Source organism: Filicampus tigris, chromosome 2, assembly GCF_054856515.1.
Source record: "Filicampus tigris isolate MCC_2025a chromosome 2, RoL_Ftig_1.0, whole genome shotgun sequence".
Taxonomy (NCBI): domain Eukaryota; kingdom Metazoa; phylum Chordata; class Actinopteri; order Syngnathiformes; family Syngnathidae; genus Filicampus; species Filicampus tigris.
Window position 1 is genome coordinate 20,289,113 of NC_141218.1, and position 15,218 is coordinate 20,304,330.

Consider the following 15,218-nt stretch of genomic DNA (forward strand, 5'->3'; position numbering starts at 1 on the left):
CACTGATTTTTTTTTTTTTTTTTTTTTATAGTTTCTAATATTCTTGTTTTAAGAGATATAAATATCCCACGCACTATGATCTGAAAGCAGTAACAGTGATTTAAGCTCATTTTACATTACCCTTTTAAATAAATGGCTTATATTTCATTTGATTTTGCTTATGCTGCAAAGAATCCCCGCAACTTTCATGAATAATTTCAATGTACTTCTTTGACACCAATTACTGTACTTCCTTGCAGGGGTCCCCAACCACTAGGCTGCGGCCCGCAGGTTGGTGTACCACTGCCAACTACTAGAGCAATCCAAATGAGAAAAGGTGTTTATTGTAGCAATCAATATGAAAAAAAAGATTGGATATACATTGATTTGTGCCACGTCACCTTGGAATACAAGTATGTAATTTCTATGCACACTGATTTGCCGAATGAAGATTTCATCACTTCCTCCTTTTGCGGCTCACACCGGTCTCATTCGTATTTCCTTTTCGTCGCGGTATAAGTACTCCATAGTGAATAATTGCATATCTTAAAAGCAACATTGTTGATAATATCGATGATGATATATATTGCCCACCCCTTATTGAAAGCCTCAAAAGTGGTCATATTTCAGGGCTTCCTAGAGAATCTAAATGCCTTAAAACACAGTTCAAATGTGGACAAACATTACAACACTGGAGGTTTTATGGACACGGCATTAGTAACAGTTCTCAGTTTGATGCAGTGCCGTTCTATTCCAACAATCACTATAAGAATTACATTGTTAAATCAATACTCTGATAACGTCAATAAAAACCGAGCTCTATTTTTTTTCTAAAAGTAGGGTTTTTTATGCAATCAAGTATTGCATACGTTTTTCTGTTGATGTATCATTTATTGTACTCTACATACAATTCCCACTTCCAAAAATGCTTTCATAAGTGTGCTCCCTCTTGCTGAAAGGCGCCTTTGAATATCAATAATTTATGGGTGGATCAAGTGTCTAATCATTTCTCCACCCACGTGGATCCCACCAGTCACTTTCCAGTCAATCAAACTTAATTACTTTCAGCAGAATTCATTGTCAAATCTGTTTAGCTTTCAGAGACATCACCGCCTTTTGCAGATGCAAACAACACGTGTGGACTTTAGTTCAGATGTTATCTCGATCCCTATTCCAGAAGTCGGCATTCACTATCCAAATGTGCCACTCATTCTGAATGCTGCCCTGGAGATAAGAGCCAGACTTAACACGTGTCTAATAAGCTTAGACGTCTCTTTCATCTAAATAACCTGAGTGGCTCGAGTAATTCCCTACCTGTCCTGTCCATAGGAACAACGGCATCATAAAATGTAATACAGGTTTAATAAAAAATGGTCTGCACATTTTCAACAGGCCTGAGCAACATAGTACTGTGACACTTTTAAGGGAATACTTTTGTACTGTTGTGTTTGCAGGAATTCTCGGAAGAGTGAGTATGTATTTATCATGAGGGTATTGTAGCTTGCCCTGAAGACAAATAAAAAAAAAATCATTTTGGTGACTGTGCAGAGAGAATAAAACACGACAGAAACTAGAAGGACACTCAATAGAGAAGCAGCATCAAAAGATAACACAGAATGAGCCAAATGTTGAACTACTGTATCACCAAAAGTGAAGAGAATCATTGATACCTTGCGCATGCTGTCATTTGGAACCCGAAAAACAAAAGAAAATCTGTTAAACGTTTCAACGTTTTTGAACACCTTTGTCATATCCACTCCAAACATCTTTAGTCGTGGCCCCACAAAATTGCTTGAGCAGTTTTTGTGTAATCCATAAACAGGCAGCAAAACAAACAAGTTATTTGAATATATCCAATTTGTCTGAAACCCTCACGATTTATTCTCTCAAAATTGACACATGATTTGAAGCAACATAATGAAAAATGACTATTAAAAAAGTATTTACTTTCAGTTAGAAAGCTGCACCTTGCACATCTTGGATTTAGAACTTTATCAAGCAAGTTCCCCGTTAAGTAATTTGAATTGACTTTTTTTCCCTCAGCCAATGTCCACTTTATTGCAATTTGGTTGTGTATTTTCACTGTGATCCTCCAACCCCCCCCAAAATGTTCAGGTGAAATACATAAATGTAGACTTAATTTTAATCTCAGTCTTAAAAACCCAAATCCACCTCTGTTTATCTTTACAACAACAAAGAAGATACGCTTTTGGACAAAACTACTACATTTAAGACTAAACATTAGAAGACTGATCATTGGCTTGTGCAATCCCAGAATAAAATTAAACTAAATTTCACCTTTGGAAAATGTGCGGTTGTGGATTCGACACAGCTGGGCGTCCTGACACGGCGACCCCAGAAAGTATGTCAAACGAACAGCTGTCATAGCCTTTCCATGTGTGCCTGTGGTGTTACTGGGCAGAACTATCTGAAAGCACATGGAAATATGGATGGAAATAGCAATATGGACACTCAGGGGCGAGAAAATGACTGATAGTGGAGGCAGGAGAGTGTGTTGGTTGCGACATTGCATGCATTTCTGCCCCCCCAACCCCTCCAACTTTACCGCCTTCCAGCCTCCCCTACTGTTTCCCACTAGGGACCTGGCAGCATCCATCCAGATGGAGGGTTTATTTTGGTTTTTGTTTGTTTACTTATTCATGCATCCAGCTATTCGGGGCATCGCATGGGCTTTCGTTCCACCACGGAATGCAAATCGCCGCGGCGGCTAATCCACTTTCATCTCTCCCATGTCGACATCCAACTTCTCTCTGTGCCTCTCCCTGTTTTTTTTTTTTTTTTTTTTTTTTTGCGGGGGGTGTTCTTACTGGTCTGCTTTGGGCACAAATTGACCAGTCGTTCTCTTGTTACCTGGTGCACGTCAAACAATATATTTCAGCTTCCACCTACCTCCCACATCTCCCAGACATTCCCACCTTCCGGCCCCCTTTCCCACTCTGATCTTGGTGCTTTGCAAGACCTCATGGCAGGGCCAGAGTAGAGGCGACATTATTCCCCCCCACCTCCGTCACCCTTTAGAGTGTAGGGTTGTGGGAGGTGACACAAGTGGGGTTGCATCAGTAAAACTATTCAAATTTAGGCTAAAGTTAGTCTTTCATTCCTTTTTACAACTTTCCCCTTCATATTTGCAAACATGCAGAGAAGCCCCACAGATACTTAGAAAACTTGGTAATGTTTGAATTTCAAATACATTAAAATGCATTTACATTGCAGCTCTCCAGGTCATTTCAATCAAGCTAAGTGCTATGAAAAGTGCTCGAACTTTGCATGAAGTTTGAAGTATTCCACAGCAAACATTTGTCTGACTGAGTTGTTCATAAAGCACATCTATTCGTACATGAAGCATATTTATTTTACTCTTCTTCTTTTATGGCGTATTATTCTATCCATTTCCTGTTCCCAAGCAGTTTGTCTTGTCAGACTAGCAGCTACTCTTTACTGCACTGGAGGGAAGTCTCCTATTACATCAGTGGCTGGGAAAGTGACCACAGGTCCCGGGCGCGAACATTCTACCAGCATTTTACAGAATGAAGCCAGGGAAATGTAGTCATGTGCTGATTTGTAAACAGGGACACATATGGTGACATTTGGACCGCGTATCGGTGATGTAATGATATTGGTTCTCAATGTGAAGCCAAACTGGCATAACCCCCCGCCGCGCCCATTTTCTCTGACTGAGCTACAACACTCCTATAAATTCACATGTACATTTATGTCAGTATATAATGTAGCCCATCAAATGTGGTGAAATAGCTTAAAAATGGATGCTATGCTTGAACTTCAGCCTCAGAAAACGATGACAAATCTGGACTGGAAATGAAGGTGCACATTACAGACCTGTTTGAAAAAGTTTCTCAAGTTGTTGTGTCAAAGCTTTTGTAGGGTTTCACTGCTTTGACTGCGGGGGAAATGGGGGAAAATGGTTTAGAGAGAGGTAAAAAGAAGACACATCAAACAAGTGCATGACTGCTGTCCTTTGGGCACTTGTGTTGCCTGTAATGATGTGTGCTGGAGTGGGTGTGCATGTGTGTGTCTGTCGCAGAGGCTGCTGAGAAGGACTGGGCTTAAAGGGAGACAATAAAAGAACTGGACAGCAATGCGGTACTGGAAGGGGGGGAGGCCGAGTTACGCAGTTACGCGTTTGGGCAACCGAGCTTGAAGTTTGGTGCTTTAAAGTGAGCTAGAGACGAGTTTAAAAGAAAGCATCATGACAGCCTCTCCACCTGGCCATAAGGAAGCACCCCTCCTCCTCCCAGCGAGGCCTTTGTTTCACGGCTAATGGTCTAGGTTAATTGCACAGGTGACTTTCTGTGGGCGAACAGATGGGCACAAATGTGCTTAAAAAACATTACACAGAAACCAACCCAAAAAGACATTAAAAGCACAAAGAAGGGTATTCCTCTCCCCTCCGCTTCTCCTATTTATTCCATCCTTCCCTCCCTGCACAAGGAGGTTGACTGAGGTGAAGTTAAACTCTTAGCCAGTGGTTTCAATTCATCAAGCACACGGCCTGTAACCCCTCATTAGATCTCATTACAGAGCAAATTAGATGCAGTATGAGGCTATTTAGAGGATAGTGGATCATCAACATCTCCCCTATGCACAATGATCCTCTTGTCTGACAGTCCGGATGCGGTGATTCTTTCTTTGCTCTGATGACTTAAGAATGATAAAAGAAGACTATGGCGTGTGATCATAAAGAAACAAGACTATGGCAGCCACACGCTTGACTTAGTTTCAGTTGGCTAACTGCTCTTGTCACAGGATTGTGCAACATCTCGCCAATATTCTGCTCTATAACATTGCTTGCACTCGCTCAGTCCGTGCATTGTTTTCTGTCTTTTGTGTAGCACAATGCTGTTCCAGAGTTTGAGAGGCTCTGAATCAGGAATTTCAATTTGATTCTTTGCTGCATGTTTGTGCCACCTCCAGTGGCGTGACAACAGCAGTGTGCTCCACAAAAGCCTATAAAGATGCTCTTAGCGAGAAAAGAGCGCGGCTGCCATAGTCTTGTTTTTTTATTCTTTAAAACTGACATTTATGCTTTGCAATCCATGCTTTCTTAATGCATATGGAGAGAAAAAGGACTGTTCAAGTTACTCACTGTCCAGTGTACATATGTTGATGTTTATACCTGTTGTTGTCATTTCTGGCCATATTTTGCTGAACAGCCTGGACAGAGACTCATGTGCCACTTTCTCTGCAGCTACTGAACAATATATTCCATATCCATTTTTATGGAAAACAATTGGTGGATATTTGGTGTGGTACATTGTGGTTGTCCATTAATATCCATGTTTATGCTGCATTGATCCTTGCACCACTGCTATCATTTGGCGGCACACAGCATGATATCATAATGTGCTGTAAACAAACGCCTACCAGACAGGAGCTTTAAACATTTCTAGAAATTACTCACCTCGCTCTTCCCCGAAGAATTATTATTATGATTTACCCATCAGAAATAGAGCTCTCAGTTGGTACGACTTGTGTGGTTTTTTCCCTCCAAGAACAACATGCAGGAGGTGACAAGTAGCAAATTGAATTTATGAACAGGCTTTGTTGATGCTGCTTCATAAGTCATCCCTTTTACTTTTTACTGTAAGAAAGTGGGCATGATCAAATACATGGGAATGAAAATCAGTGTCATGTTTTGTCAACTTTGTGTTGGGAAACTTATAAGATTCATTAGGTACACTTACATGCTCAAATTAGATCCACCACAAAAGCAACCAGTGCAATTACTGCAATAAATGCCGAAGTGATAAAACAAATGTTTATGATGCAATGCAGCTACAAGGACTCAGCATATTCAGTGTTCAATTCATATCTTTCTGATAGTGTCAGTCAAAATAAGTGTTTTTATTTCGGCCCGGTTTTAAACATTATGCATCTAGTATGTCATATTGAATTAGAATGTGTCCCCTCTAAGTGGTCTTGACATGAAGTATGAGCCACTGCTTTCATACCAGTGTTCTCACAACTTTGTTTACCTTGATTCATACGCCGCCGTTAGTCTGTTCTTGAGTGGACTACAACTTGCTTAGTTTGTGCAAACGTGTCCGTGTCATTGATACAGTAAATGCTTAGTGCTGTTTTCAAGCCAAGCCGAGGCTCGGTGTTCTTGTTCCCGCAGCATATGTATCGGAAATAATTAAATGTCAACGAAGCTCTAGCTGTCGACTATCGAAGAAGCTGTTTTACGACCTTGTTTCTTTGCTCGCTCCGCCAGTTGCTCCCCATAAAACACTCAGCCACCACCAGGCCCGCGCAAACTGTGGTTCCATTTTTCCTTCCATTCCTTTTGTTCATTTTGTCAGTTTCTGCTCCCTTTTTCTCTTGTTTTACTCATCAGTCCTTGGGAGTATTTTCCTTTGAACATGAAACGTGTGACAAACAAAATTTCCTTTCATAAGGTGACAGTCAGCATTGCATCCACTGCATTTATTTAAAAATGTTTTGATTAATGTGAATGAATAACATTTTTAGTGCAACCCTATTTATCTCACTAGAGCAGTTGCCCTAGTTAGATTATTTAGATAATTTGGTCTTGTTGTTTACAAATACAGTATACTGTATGGAAGACTAAGTGGCCAGAGTGATCAAGGTGAAGACATTTTGTGCAAAGAATATCTCAGGTTGACTGTCCTTAAGCTCTCATTCTGCTCTTAAAGATTTAACTCTAAACCCTACAAAAAAGTATCTCAAAGTCCAAGAGCAAAAATCCAGCGACTTTAATAGGATCATTACTGCACTTAAAGGACGTCTGTTGAGGTGGCCGCAAGGTGTTCCGCCACTCGAACGGTTTGTCAATGTCTCGGGTCTCAGCCCATCTCAACCCATTACAAAGACAATTGCCTGTAAGTAGAGGAAAGGTATGTTCTCTTTTTGGCACAAAGGTTAGCCCTTCTATAATTCCTTTGCAGGAAAACCATCGCTGTGGATAATGAGCAGTGCATGTAGATAAACTTGAGGTCAGATTGCTGTAATGTTTATTCGTGGGAAATTAGGAACAAGAATGGCAATCTGATTAATTGAAGAAAAATAATGCCACATTAGTTGGTACTGTACCAGTCATGTGCGACAGAATAGCAGTATTGTGTTTTGAAGTTGGATCTGGTAGATCTTGAGCAGCAGAAGTTCAGTGTGGATAGACTTGGTCTTTGGAGTCAGAGGGCACGGGTTTGAGGCCCACTACAGAGAAAAATGTAAAAATGGCAACTCGCTGTTGGGAGGGATGCTAGTCTGCTTGCTGGATACTTTTAAGGTGCCTTTGTATCGCTCCCACTACCCCAGCTCAAGTGGTTCAATTTGCTATCACTGTGAATCTCTCCTTGCATGCCAGCATGTGTGTGCAACACAAAGTCTATGGTGCCTCGGAGTGTCAGTTGAATTTCCCCTTGAGAGAATATGATGAGTATAGTCCATTAAAAAAAAAAAAAAAAAAAAATTACTACCCCGCCATGGTCCCAATGCAAGTACACTGTTAATGGTCCTTTCACTCCTCTTCTACTAAGTTCTGTGGATGTAAGTTTAGACAACAACAACCAAGGGAAGTTTGCAATTATTTCGCATTTCACATACAGATGACAGTGCTGTCAAAATGATGCCAGTTTACATGCAGAAACAACAACAACAACAAAAATGTCATATGCTTGCCAAGCCAGTAGTTGATAATGTAACTTCACACCTGACAGTCTTCCTGCGTGAGTCTGCTTTTTGGAATTTTAATGTGGCATGTAACTAAGACTAGACTTAGTAATGTAAGATTAGATTGTCCATTTTCCAATTTAGCATTTTGAAGCTCCGGAAACACAGTCGCCATGTACTGCCAACGTGATACGTTTTATCCATTTTGTCAGGGACAACAATGGCTTCGTAGTTTTTATGTCATCCTACTACTGTTAGTCAATAATCAACAGAAATTAAAAGACGGCCTCGTTTGATTGTTTGGCCTAAGTACCAAAGAAAGTTTGGGTTGTATTTGTTGAGTTTACATGGTTTAGTTTGAGTCTATATGGAGTTTTTTTCACAAGTTCATACTGTGAAGGCTAATTTTCTTCTGCCTGCTTGCTTTTAAGCAGCAGTCCAACAGGACCTCATTAATTGAGCACCGTTTGGTGACATGGGAGTATGTTTCCCATTTTAGTCATTTAGTTTGTGTGTGTCTGCAGTGCTCCTCCTGAACTTCAGCTTACCAGGGCTCTGAAGTCCCGGCCATTACGAATGATGAATTGTGCTACAGTTAGGCTAGAAGTAGGACAAATTGATCAAAGTGTCAGGTGCCCCTTTGCGGTGTCGTGGTCTGGTCGACAACAAAAAAGCACCAGAGAAGGAGCTGTCAAAAAGTTTCCTGTGCCAGGTGGTTATAGATAAATGTTTATTTGTCACCGCCGGACATGCGAACCACTGCTGCTAGCCTACATTTCAAAGCATGAGCCGCCAAATATACTGCGAGCAGATTCTGTTATTTGTTCTTTATATTGTTCTACAGTGACAAACACATGCTTCCTCAGTTTGAACCATTGAGCTTGCTATCTGGGTGTAGTGCTGCAATTTGAGATAAGCACTTACTTGGCTCAGACCTTTTTTTTTCGCCTGATAAAGCTGGTGTAATTAAACTTGATTTAATCGGGATTGCTGTTAAGTACAGCGCACCGATAAACAGATACATCGGTTTCAAAGCAGCCCTTGGGAAAAAGGCTGTGAGGTAGACGGAGAGAGCAAAATTAGTGCAAGCGCTGATTTGCAATTTAAAGAATTGCGATAGACATGCAGTGCTTCTATTTTTAGTTTTTGTCTCTCCTGTTTTGCATGAATGATTGCAAGTCGGACGGTTTCTCGCAAGGCTTTCGCTCATAACGTAAAAATATGACATTTGCTTAAATTAATAGAGTAGCTTTCAGCGTGTGTGTGTGTGCGTGTATGTGAATGTTTTTCTCTGCATACAATTTATCTGACTACCGTGTCCCTCTTAAATTGCAAAGGATGTGTCGTGCAGCACCTGGCTACTTATTTTGGAAGGTGCAGAAAACAATATGCAAAGAAACATGAGATAACTATTGAGCAGGAGCACTCATGTATGCGCAAGAATTGAAGTCACCGGCACCACTATAAGTCACCCTAATGATCCTAGCTTAAAATAATGCCTGTTCCGGACTGGAATGATGAAAAGGGTTGCCCACTGACTCATTAGTATCGGGGCGTAAAGATAGATGACCCAGATATAGAACCAACGCTTACTTTTTAACTCGGTTGAGTGCCGAGCCGCATGTGGCCTAGCGCTTCAAGTGTCGCCTACCTGTCTCTTTAGCTATGTCAACTTTCTACTCAAATCCACACCACAGCTTTGGCTGCACTATAGGGGGATTCTTTTTTATTTGAAGGCTGGTTTTGGTGTCATTAACCCAACAGTGACAGAGGGCTAGTGCATTGAGCGGCGCCACACTAAGTCTTTATAAAGAGCACTTAGCTCCCTTGCGTTAGCCACAAAAAAGAATATCTGTCAGTGACGATCAGTGGATGCTTTCGTCTCGAGGCTCCCCTGTCTGTATTAGTCGCTAAGCTTTAAATGTACTTTACTCCTCCCGGTAGTTTACTGAGAAAGGACAGGCGTCTCTCAGAGAACAGTGCGACTCATTCTTTTATTTTATAATTAATGGGGAGCAGTCATTCAATTTAGCTCTCAGTCCAAGGGGATGGTGCCATCAACCGCAAATTTCCCATTCAAACGGGGCAAGCGGGCACCCCTTGAATGTACCAAGTTTTACTTCGGCCTTTGGGGCAATGTGAGGGTGAGTCTCAAATTCTAGTAATGCAATAACATGTGTGCACATCCACTTTTGTAAAAGGCCTCTATCAAGATAATTTTTTTTTTTTTTTTTTTTGGCAATGAAGTCTGATTTTTTCAGCGGGCCACCAGGTGGTAGTTTTCTTTATGTTTTGTATTTAAAACACAGCAGGGAATACACTACGAAGTGAAAGTGTACTATATAAATACACATGCTTTTATAATCTTTCAGTGGCAGCAGAATAGTTTAACATCTGTGTGACTTTCTGTACGTATCCGTATATAGTCTTACAACCGCCACTAAAATAGGACAGCTCTCTCCCAATCGGTGCGTTGAGACATTTTTATATCAGGAACTTTGACGACTCAGCATTAGTTGCAGTGGGTTATAATGCTTCACAGCATAGCACTGTTTGCCATCATGGTCCACAAATTCTGCCAAGCAACAAACAGTCGCACAACCACCAGTTATAAAAGACACCCCCTCAAGATCTTGATACCTTTTTATTGCAAAGAACAGTGGCAAGTCTGGGCTTTGTAGTAACCCACCAGGTGATATAAAAATGTGTTGATCATTTTTTTCCTTAAATTTTAAGTGAGGATAGTTTCATCCTCATCGGTCTGACTTCCTTTACACATCATAGCATCGGTAATACTGCATTCTAAACCATTCAACCACATATTCCCAAATATAGCCTCGGATGAATATGCAGTCCCTTAAAAAGGTGTCCATGCCCCTTGAATTTTTGTCAAATTTGGTGACCTTACAATCACAAACTTGAGTGTGTTTTCTTGAGATTTAATGTGAGAGACCAACAAAAAGTAACACATGAGTGTGAAGTGAAATGAAAATGATGTACTGTTTTCAAAATTTGAAGAGAATATAAATCTGAAAAGTGTGGCATGCCTTTTTATTCAGTACTTTGATACCCCTAAATAAAATGTAGTGCAATCAGGTTCCTTCAGAAGTCACTTAATCAGAAATCTGAGTCTGCTTGTGTGCACACTCAGATTATACTGAGTAGTGATTACATTTTTGCTCATTTTGTGGTGTCCAACAGAGGGAGATGAAACTGGTGTGATGGACAGCCTGATGGAAGCTCTGCAGTCGGGAGCAGCCTTCCGTGATCGGCGAAAACGGACGCCGCGCAACGGTAAGACAGAACAAAACAGTTGGCTTTATATTCATAGCGATGTGAATGAAGTTTACCTATTGGTGCCCTTCCAAAGTCATCACATAACATAACACAACATGACTGGTGATTACAGAGGCCAGTTTGAAAATGATCCTGGTCTGAATCTGTTGATTGCTTGTATCCCTTTGTATTGTGGACACAAGCACTGATCATGTCTAAAGATACATCTTCAAGCAGACATTCATCATAGACAGAAGTATACATGAGGCCCAGTGTATCTCATTAGCAATGTCTTTTCCCTTTGCAGAAAATGAAACACTTGTTACAGTGGCACCACGCTGCTGTGGTAACAAAATACAGTAATCGGTTCTGCCAAGATGGCCTCTTGCATTTTGACGGGGTTTTTGCCATCTAGGTTGAACTTGAGTGCCCTTTCTGCTTAATTTTATCCTCATTAAGTTCGCTTCTTTGGTGCACAGTATTGTTTTTGATGTCAATGGTGAAATTTCAATAGTACACCTTGCAATTGGCCTGCAAAAACCTGTGATGATGCTTCAAAGATGATATATCTTTGAGCATTATATTGGTAATAATTATTGGTTGGCGTTGGTGATGATGATCATGACCAGTCACCCCCATTTGCATGCACATACCATTCAACCTTCACTCAAATTGATTGTAGGTTTCCAATCATTTGGTAGGTGTCTACACTCGCTTGATTATTTTGATGAATTTAAATAATTTGTCAATCCATGAGTTAATATTCTTCAATTTTATTGATGATTTGGTGTCATACTACAGTCTTTTAGTGCAAGTGAGTGTATGCATTTCCTCCTGTTTCAATGCTATGACTGTATCAAGTAAAAACCAACCGTATTTTCTCATATAGTGGCCTTCCGGTGTTTTTATTTATACAGGCATTTACGAGGGTGGGGGAAACTTATACATTTTATCAGGTCTTGCAGCTGAAAATCAATCTTAAACATCTAAATGTTTATCAGCTTGCAAGTAGTAGTGTTTTTGTTTTGTTTTTGTTTTTTCATCAAAATCAAGCTTTACATGTCACCTGTAATTAAGATAATTACAGTGGTACCACCTGGGGGACAAAAGAAGATGTCTATGTATTCACATCAGTTCAGTGGAGTATGTCATCTACTAGTACAGCGCAAGCCACTATTTGAGGAAATACAGTATGTTTTCCCCTTGCTTTCACCATTTAAATTCCATCACTCTTTCTTGGGGTTTTGAATTGGTGTCCTGACATTTTATCACTTCCAAGGGTTGTTTCTGGGAGTTCCATTCTTGCTAAAATAAATCTCTAATGCTGTTTTCTCTTTTCTTACTCATGCATCCCACCCTTTCCCTCTTCTACTCTGATCTCTTTTTCCCCTCAACTCCATCTACAACATTTTTCTAGGTGATCAAAGTCCTTCCAGTCCAGGCTCTCGGTGGCCCACTGCTAACCATGGTTACAGAACCCTAGGTGTGTGTTTTAAGTCCCTTTTTATATTCCATCTCCACACAACAGAATCCTGCCTCCCGCTGCTCTAATGCTGGCTGTGTAACTCACATCCTTCCTTGTGCCGAGCTGCTCGACAACACCCAGGGGCCTTTGCTGAGCTGTTTTGCGTTGCTTTGAAAAGGCTAATGTTAAAATGCTGGATTTATATGTGTATGCCGAAGAATCACACTAAAAAGCCTCATGAGCAGAAAGTCACAGCATTTTTTTTGCTTTGTAGAGCAGCTCAAGTCATCTCATGTCATGCTCCTAACAGCCTCGGCTTAGACATTTCTTGTAGTGTTTTGTTTTTTGCCATGCCAAACTTAAAATCCTTGTTCACAAATGAACTTTTTTTAATTCCTGCTTTGGCACAGCACTTTTCTGTGCTGTGTTTGTAACCTTCAGCAAATGTTTGTCCCTATCGGGTAGTAATTACTTTCATTTTCAGTTTGTGTCTGTCAACAACCTGGCCAACTACTACACATTTTTCTTCGTATCTTGAAAAGTGTCTGAACAAGTGCATATTTGTATATACATAAAATTTCCTGAGGTTTATTTGAGTTAAATTGCACTCAACAGCTCCGAACAAGCACTTTACTTTTCTGACTAATTGGTTGAATTCAGTTTAACTACTTGAGGGGCCTTGGGGAGCGGCACGTAAAAGATATTGAACCTTTGCTTTGAACATATTTTGCCAGTGTTGGAGTTTGCTTCTGTGTAGAAGGACCCAGTGGTGTGGTACGCGCTCAAGCTGAAATATTTTTTTTTGGAAAGTATGTTTGTTAAATCAAACTCCACAGAACTTCTACCAGGCAATTGTAAAATTCATGAGATGCCTTTATCACCTCTGTATTCAAAACCTTCACAGAGGTGAGGCCCTTTCTCATTTATTCTGTTTCAAATTCCCATGAATGGAATCTCATGGGGCATTTGGGACACGTCCACTTTGATGTTTTGACTTTAATGAAGGGAATCCAGAGGGCTCACCGGCTTTCTAGTTTGTATTTGCAGATGATGTCGACATCTTAGCTTCACTGGAGCGTGACCTTTGTTGCTGTTGAAGTCAATTGTAAACTGGGTGGGATGAGTCCACCTGTGGAGTGTCCTTTTGGGCCGTGAGCTGCTTGTTTTTCATTACAGTCGTGATAGTTTCCGAGTCAATAAGATCACCTCTGCCCATGAGCTCTACTAGTTTAGATTTTCTTGGTATTAGTGGTTACAGTTAGGGTTTGGGTTTAGGTTTTAGATTAGTTCCCAAACAACTTTTCTTTTATATATACTGTACATGCTGCTGTTTCTCACTGTGATGACTTTTTTAGAGCCCAAACATGCTTTGGAATACCTGAATATCAATGATAGTCTGAATGTTAACCTGATTTAAAAAAAAATAATAACAAAAATTACACCACTTCTAGTCTCTACCGTCATCCTGGTTAGCCACCTCAAATAAGGAACGATGAACGATATACTATGTGTGTTTTGAAGTATTGTCTCTATTTTATCTTTCTGAAACTGCATATTATATTCAGTTTTTGTCTGTTGAATATGTTTGTGTTCTAGTTTTAGGCTTCAGCTTTATTGAGTTGCACGTGTTTATAGACTCTGGGGCAAAAAGCATCTTTACGGTTGCTGGTTAAATGTGTTTGTTTGTTTTTCTTGGAAAAACGTGTTTCGTATATTCTGAGGGATCTCTGCGTTATGTGTCATGTTTCAATGTTCCGATTAATGCTAAAAATATAAGGTATTGCAAAATAAGATGGTTTGTCCCACAGTAGTGGAACGGATAACAGCATCAAAGAGCAAAGGATCCTGGTTTCAAGTGTGAGATTAAATCTAGCCCTGTTCAAAAATCATTAAATTCATGCAGCGAGTGCGGCAATACAGCCGTGCACCAATCTCCATTCACATCCGTCTGGCTGTGTTGAATGGCAGAATCTAAAATTACCAACAGTTAAAAAATTATTTAAAAAGTAATTAAGTGGGTCTCTATGTACTGCCATTGTTGTGTGATTATGATTATTACATTATTCTCGCTGGGTTAATTCATGGTGCAACATACTATGCAGCTAGAACTCACCATTCAACTGCACTTTTCTGAATTTGGCATAAAAACACAAAAATTGTCAAGTTCTTGAATCACGACATGGGTTGAGATCCGCGTACGGTTGGGCATTGTACTGTTTGAGGCAGTATTTTTCACTCTGATTGGGGAAGTTTAATACGATACTAGTGGAGGTGTTAAAGCAGTTGATTCAGTCATTGTGCAAAATGTATCCTTTCCTACTTGTCACCATTATTGTCATCTGATGCTTTTAAAGCTTGATTAACTTAGCGTCCTCTTCAGCAGCCTCCTGTAACCGAGTGTCTCTCTTTGCTTGCGTCAACGTAAGTTGATTTAAAACCAGCGAGTGTCTGCTTGTCGTCTTTCAGGCTGAACTCCCCTGCAGCTGACTACCTCCGGTGTCAGGCTCCGCGCAATTCTTGGTGCTGCCAGTCACAATTACGCCCAATTCTACAAGCATTTCCCATTTCCTTGTCTCCACTTTGTATGAGATGGAAAAGCTAACCCTGGAGGCTCCATGCATGTGTTATGCAATTACACCAGACAGTCCTAATTCAGCACAGGAAAAATTGAGAGATTGATGGAGTCTTGGGGAGTTTCTGGAAGATAATTCATTAAATACGTAGTGATATTGAATCGAGTTGGTCCAGGACGAATGAGCATATTTGTATATATGAGAGGGGGGAAAAAAATCTAGCTAAAGTTAGGCTGCTCATTTTCTATTTCCTC

The 15,218-nt window shown here is 40.4% G+C and overlaps 1 protein-coding gene across 6 annotated transcripts in view; it reads left to right on the plus strand.

Annotated features, from left to right (window-relative positions):
* diaph2 (diaphanous-related formin 2) overlaps positions 1-15,218 on the plus strand; it is a 426,654-nt gene that overhangs the window by 347,945 nt on the left and 63,491 nt on the right. For 5 of the 6 annotated variants that reach the window (XM_086021885.1, XM_086021876.1, XM_086021913.1 and 2 more), the window contains 2 exons: positions 10,852-10,944; positions 12,344-12,409. In XM_086021885.1, the coding sequence (XP_085878011.1) occupies positions 10,852-10,944; positions 12,344-12,409 (159 nt within the window). The remainder of the gene's footprint in view (positions 1-10,851; positions 10,945-12,343; positions 12,410-15,218) is intronic. The other variant, XM_086021922.1, reaches the window with a different exon arrangement.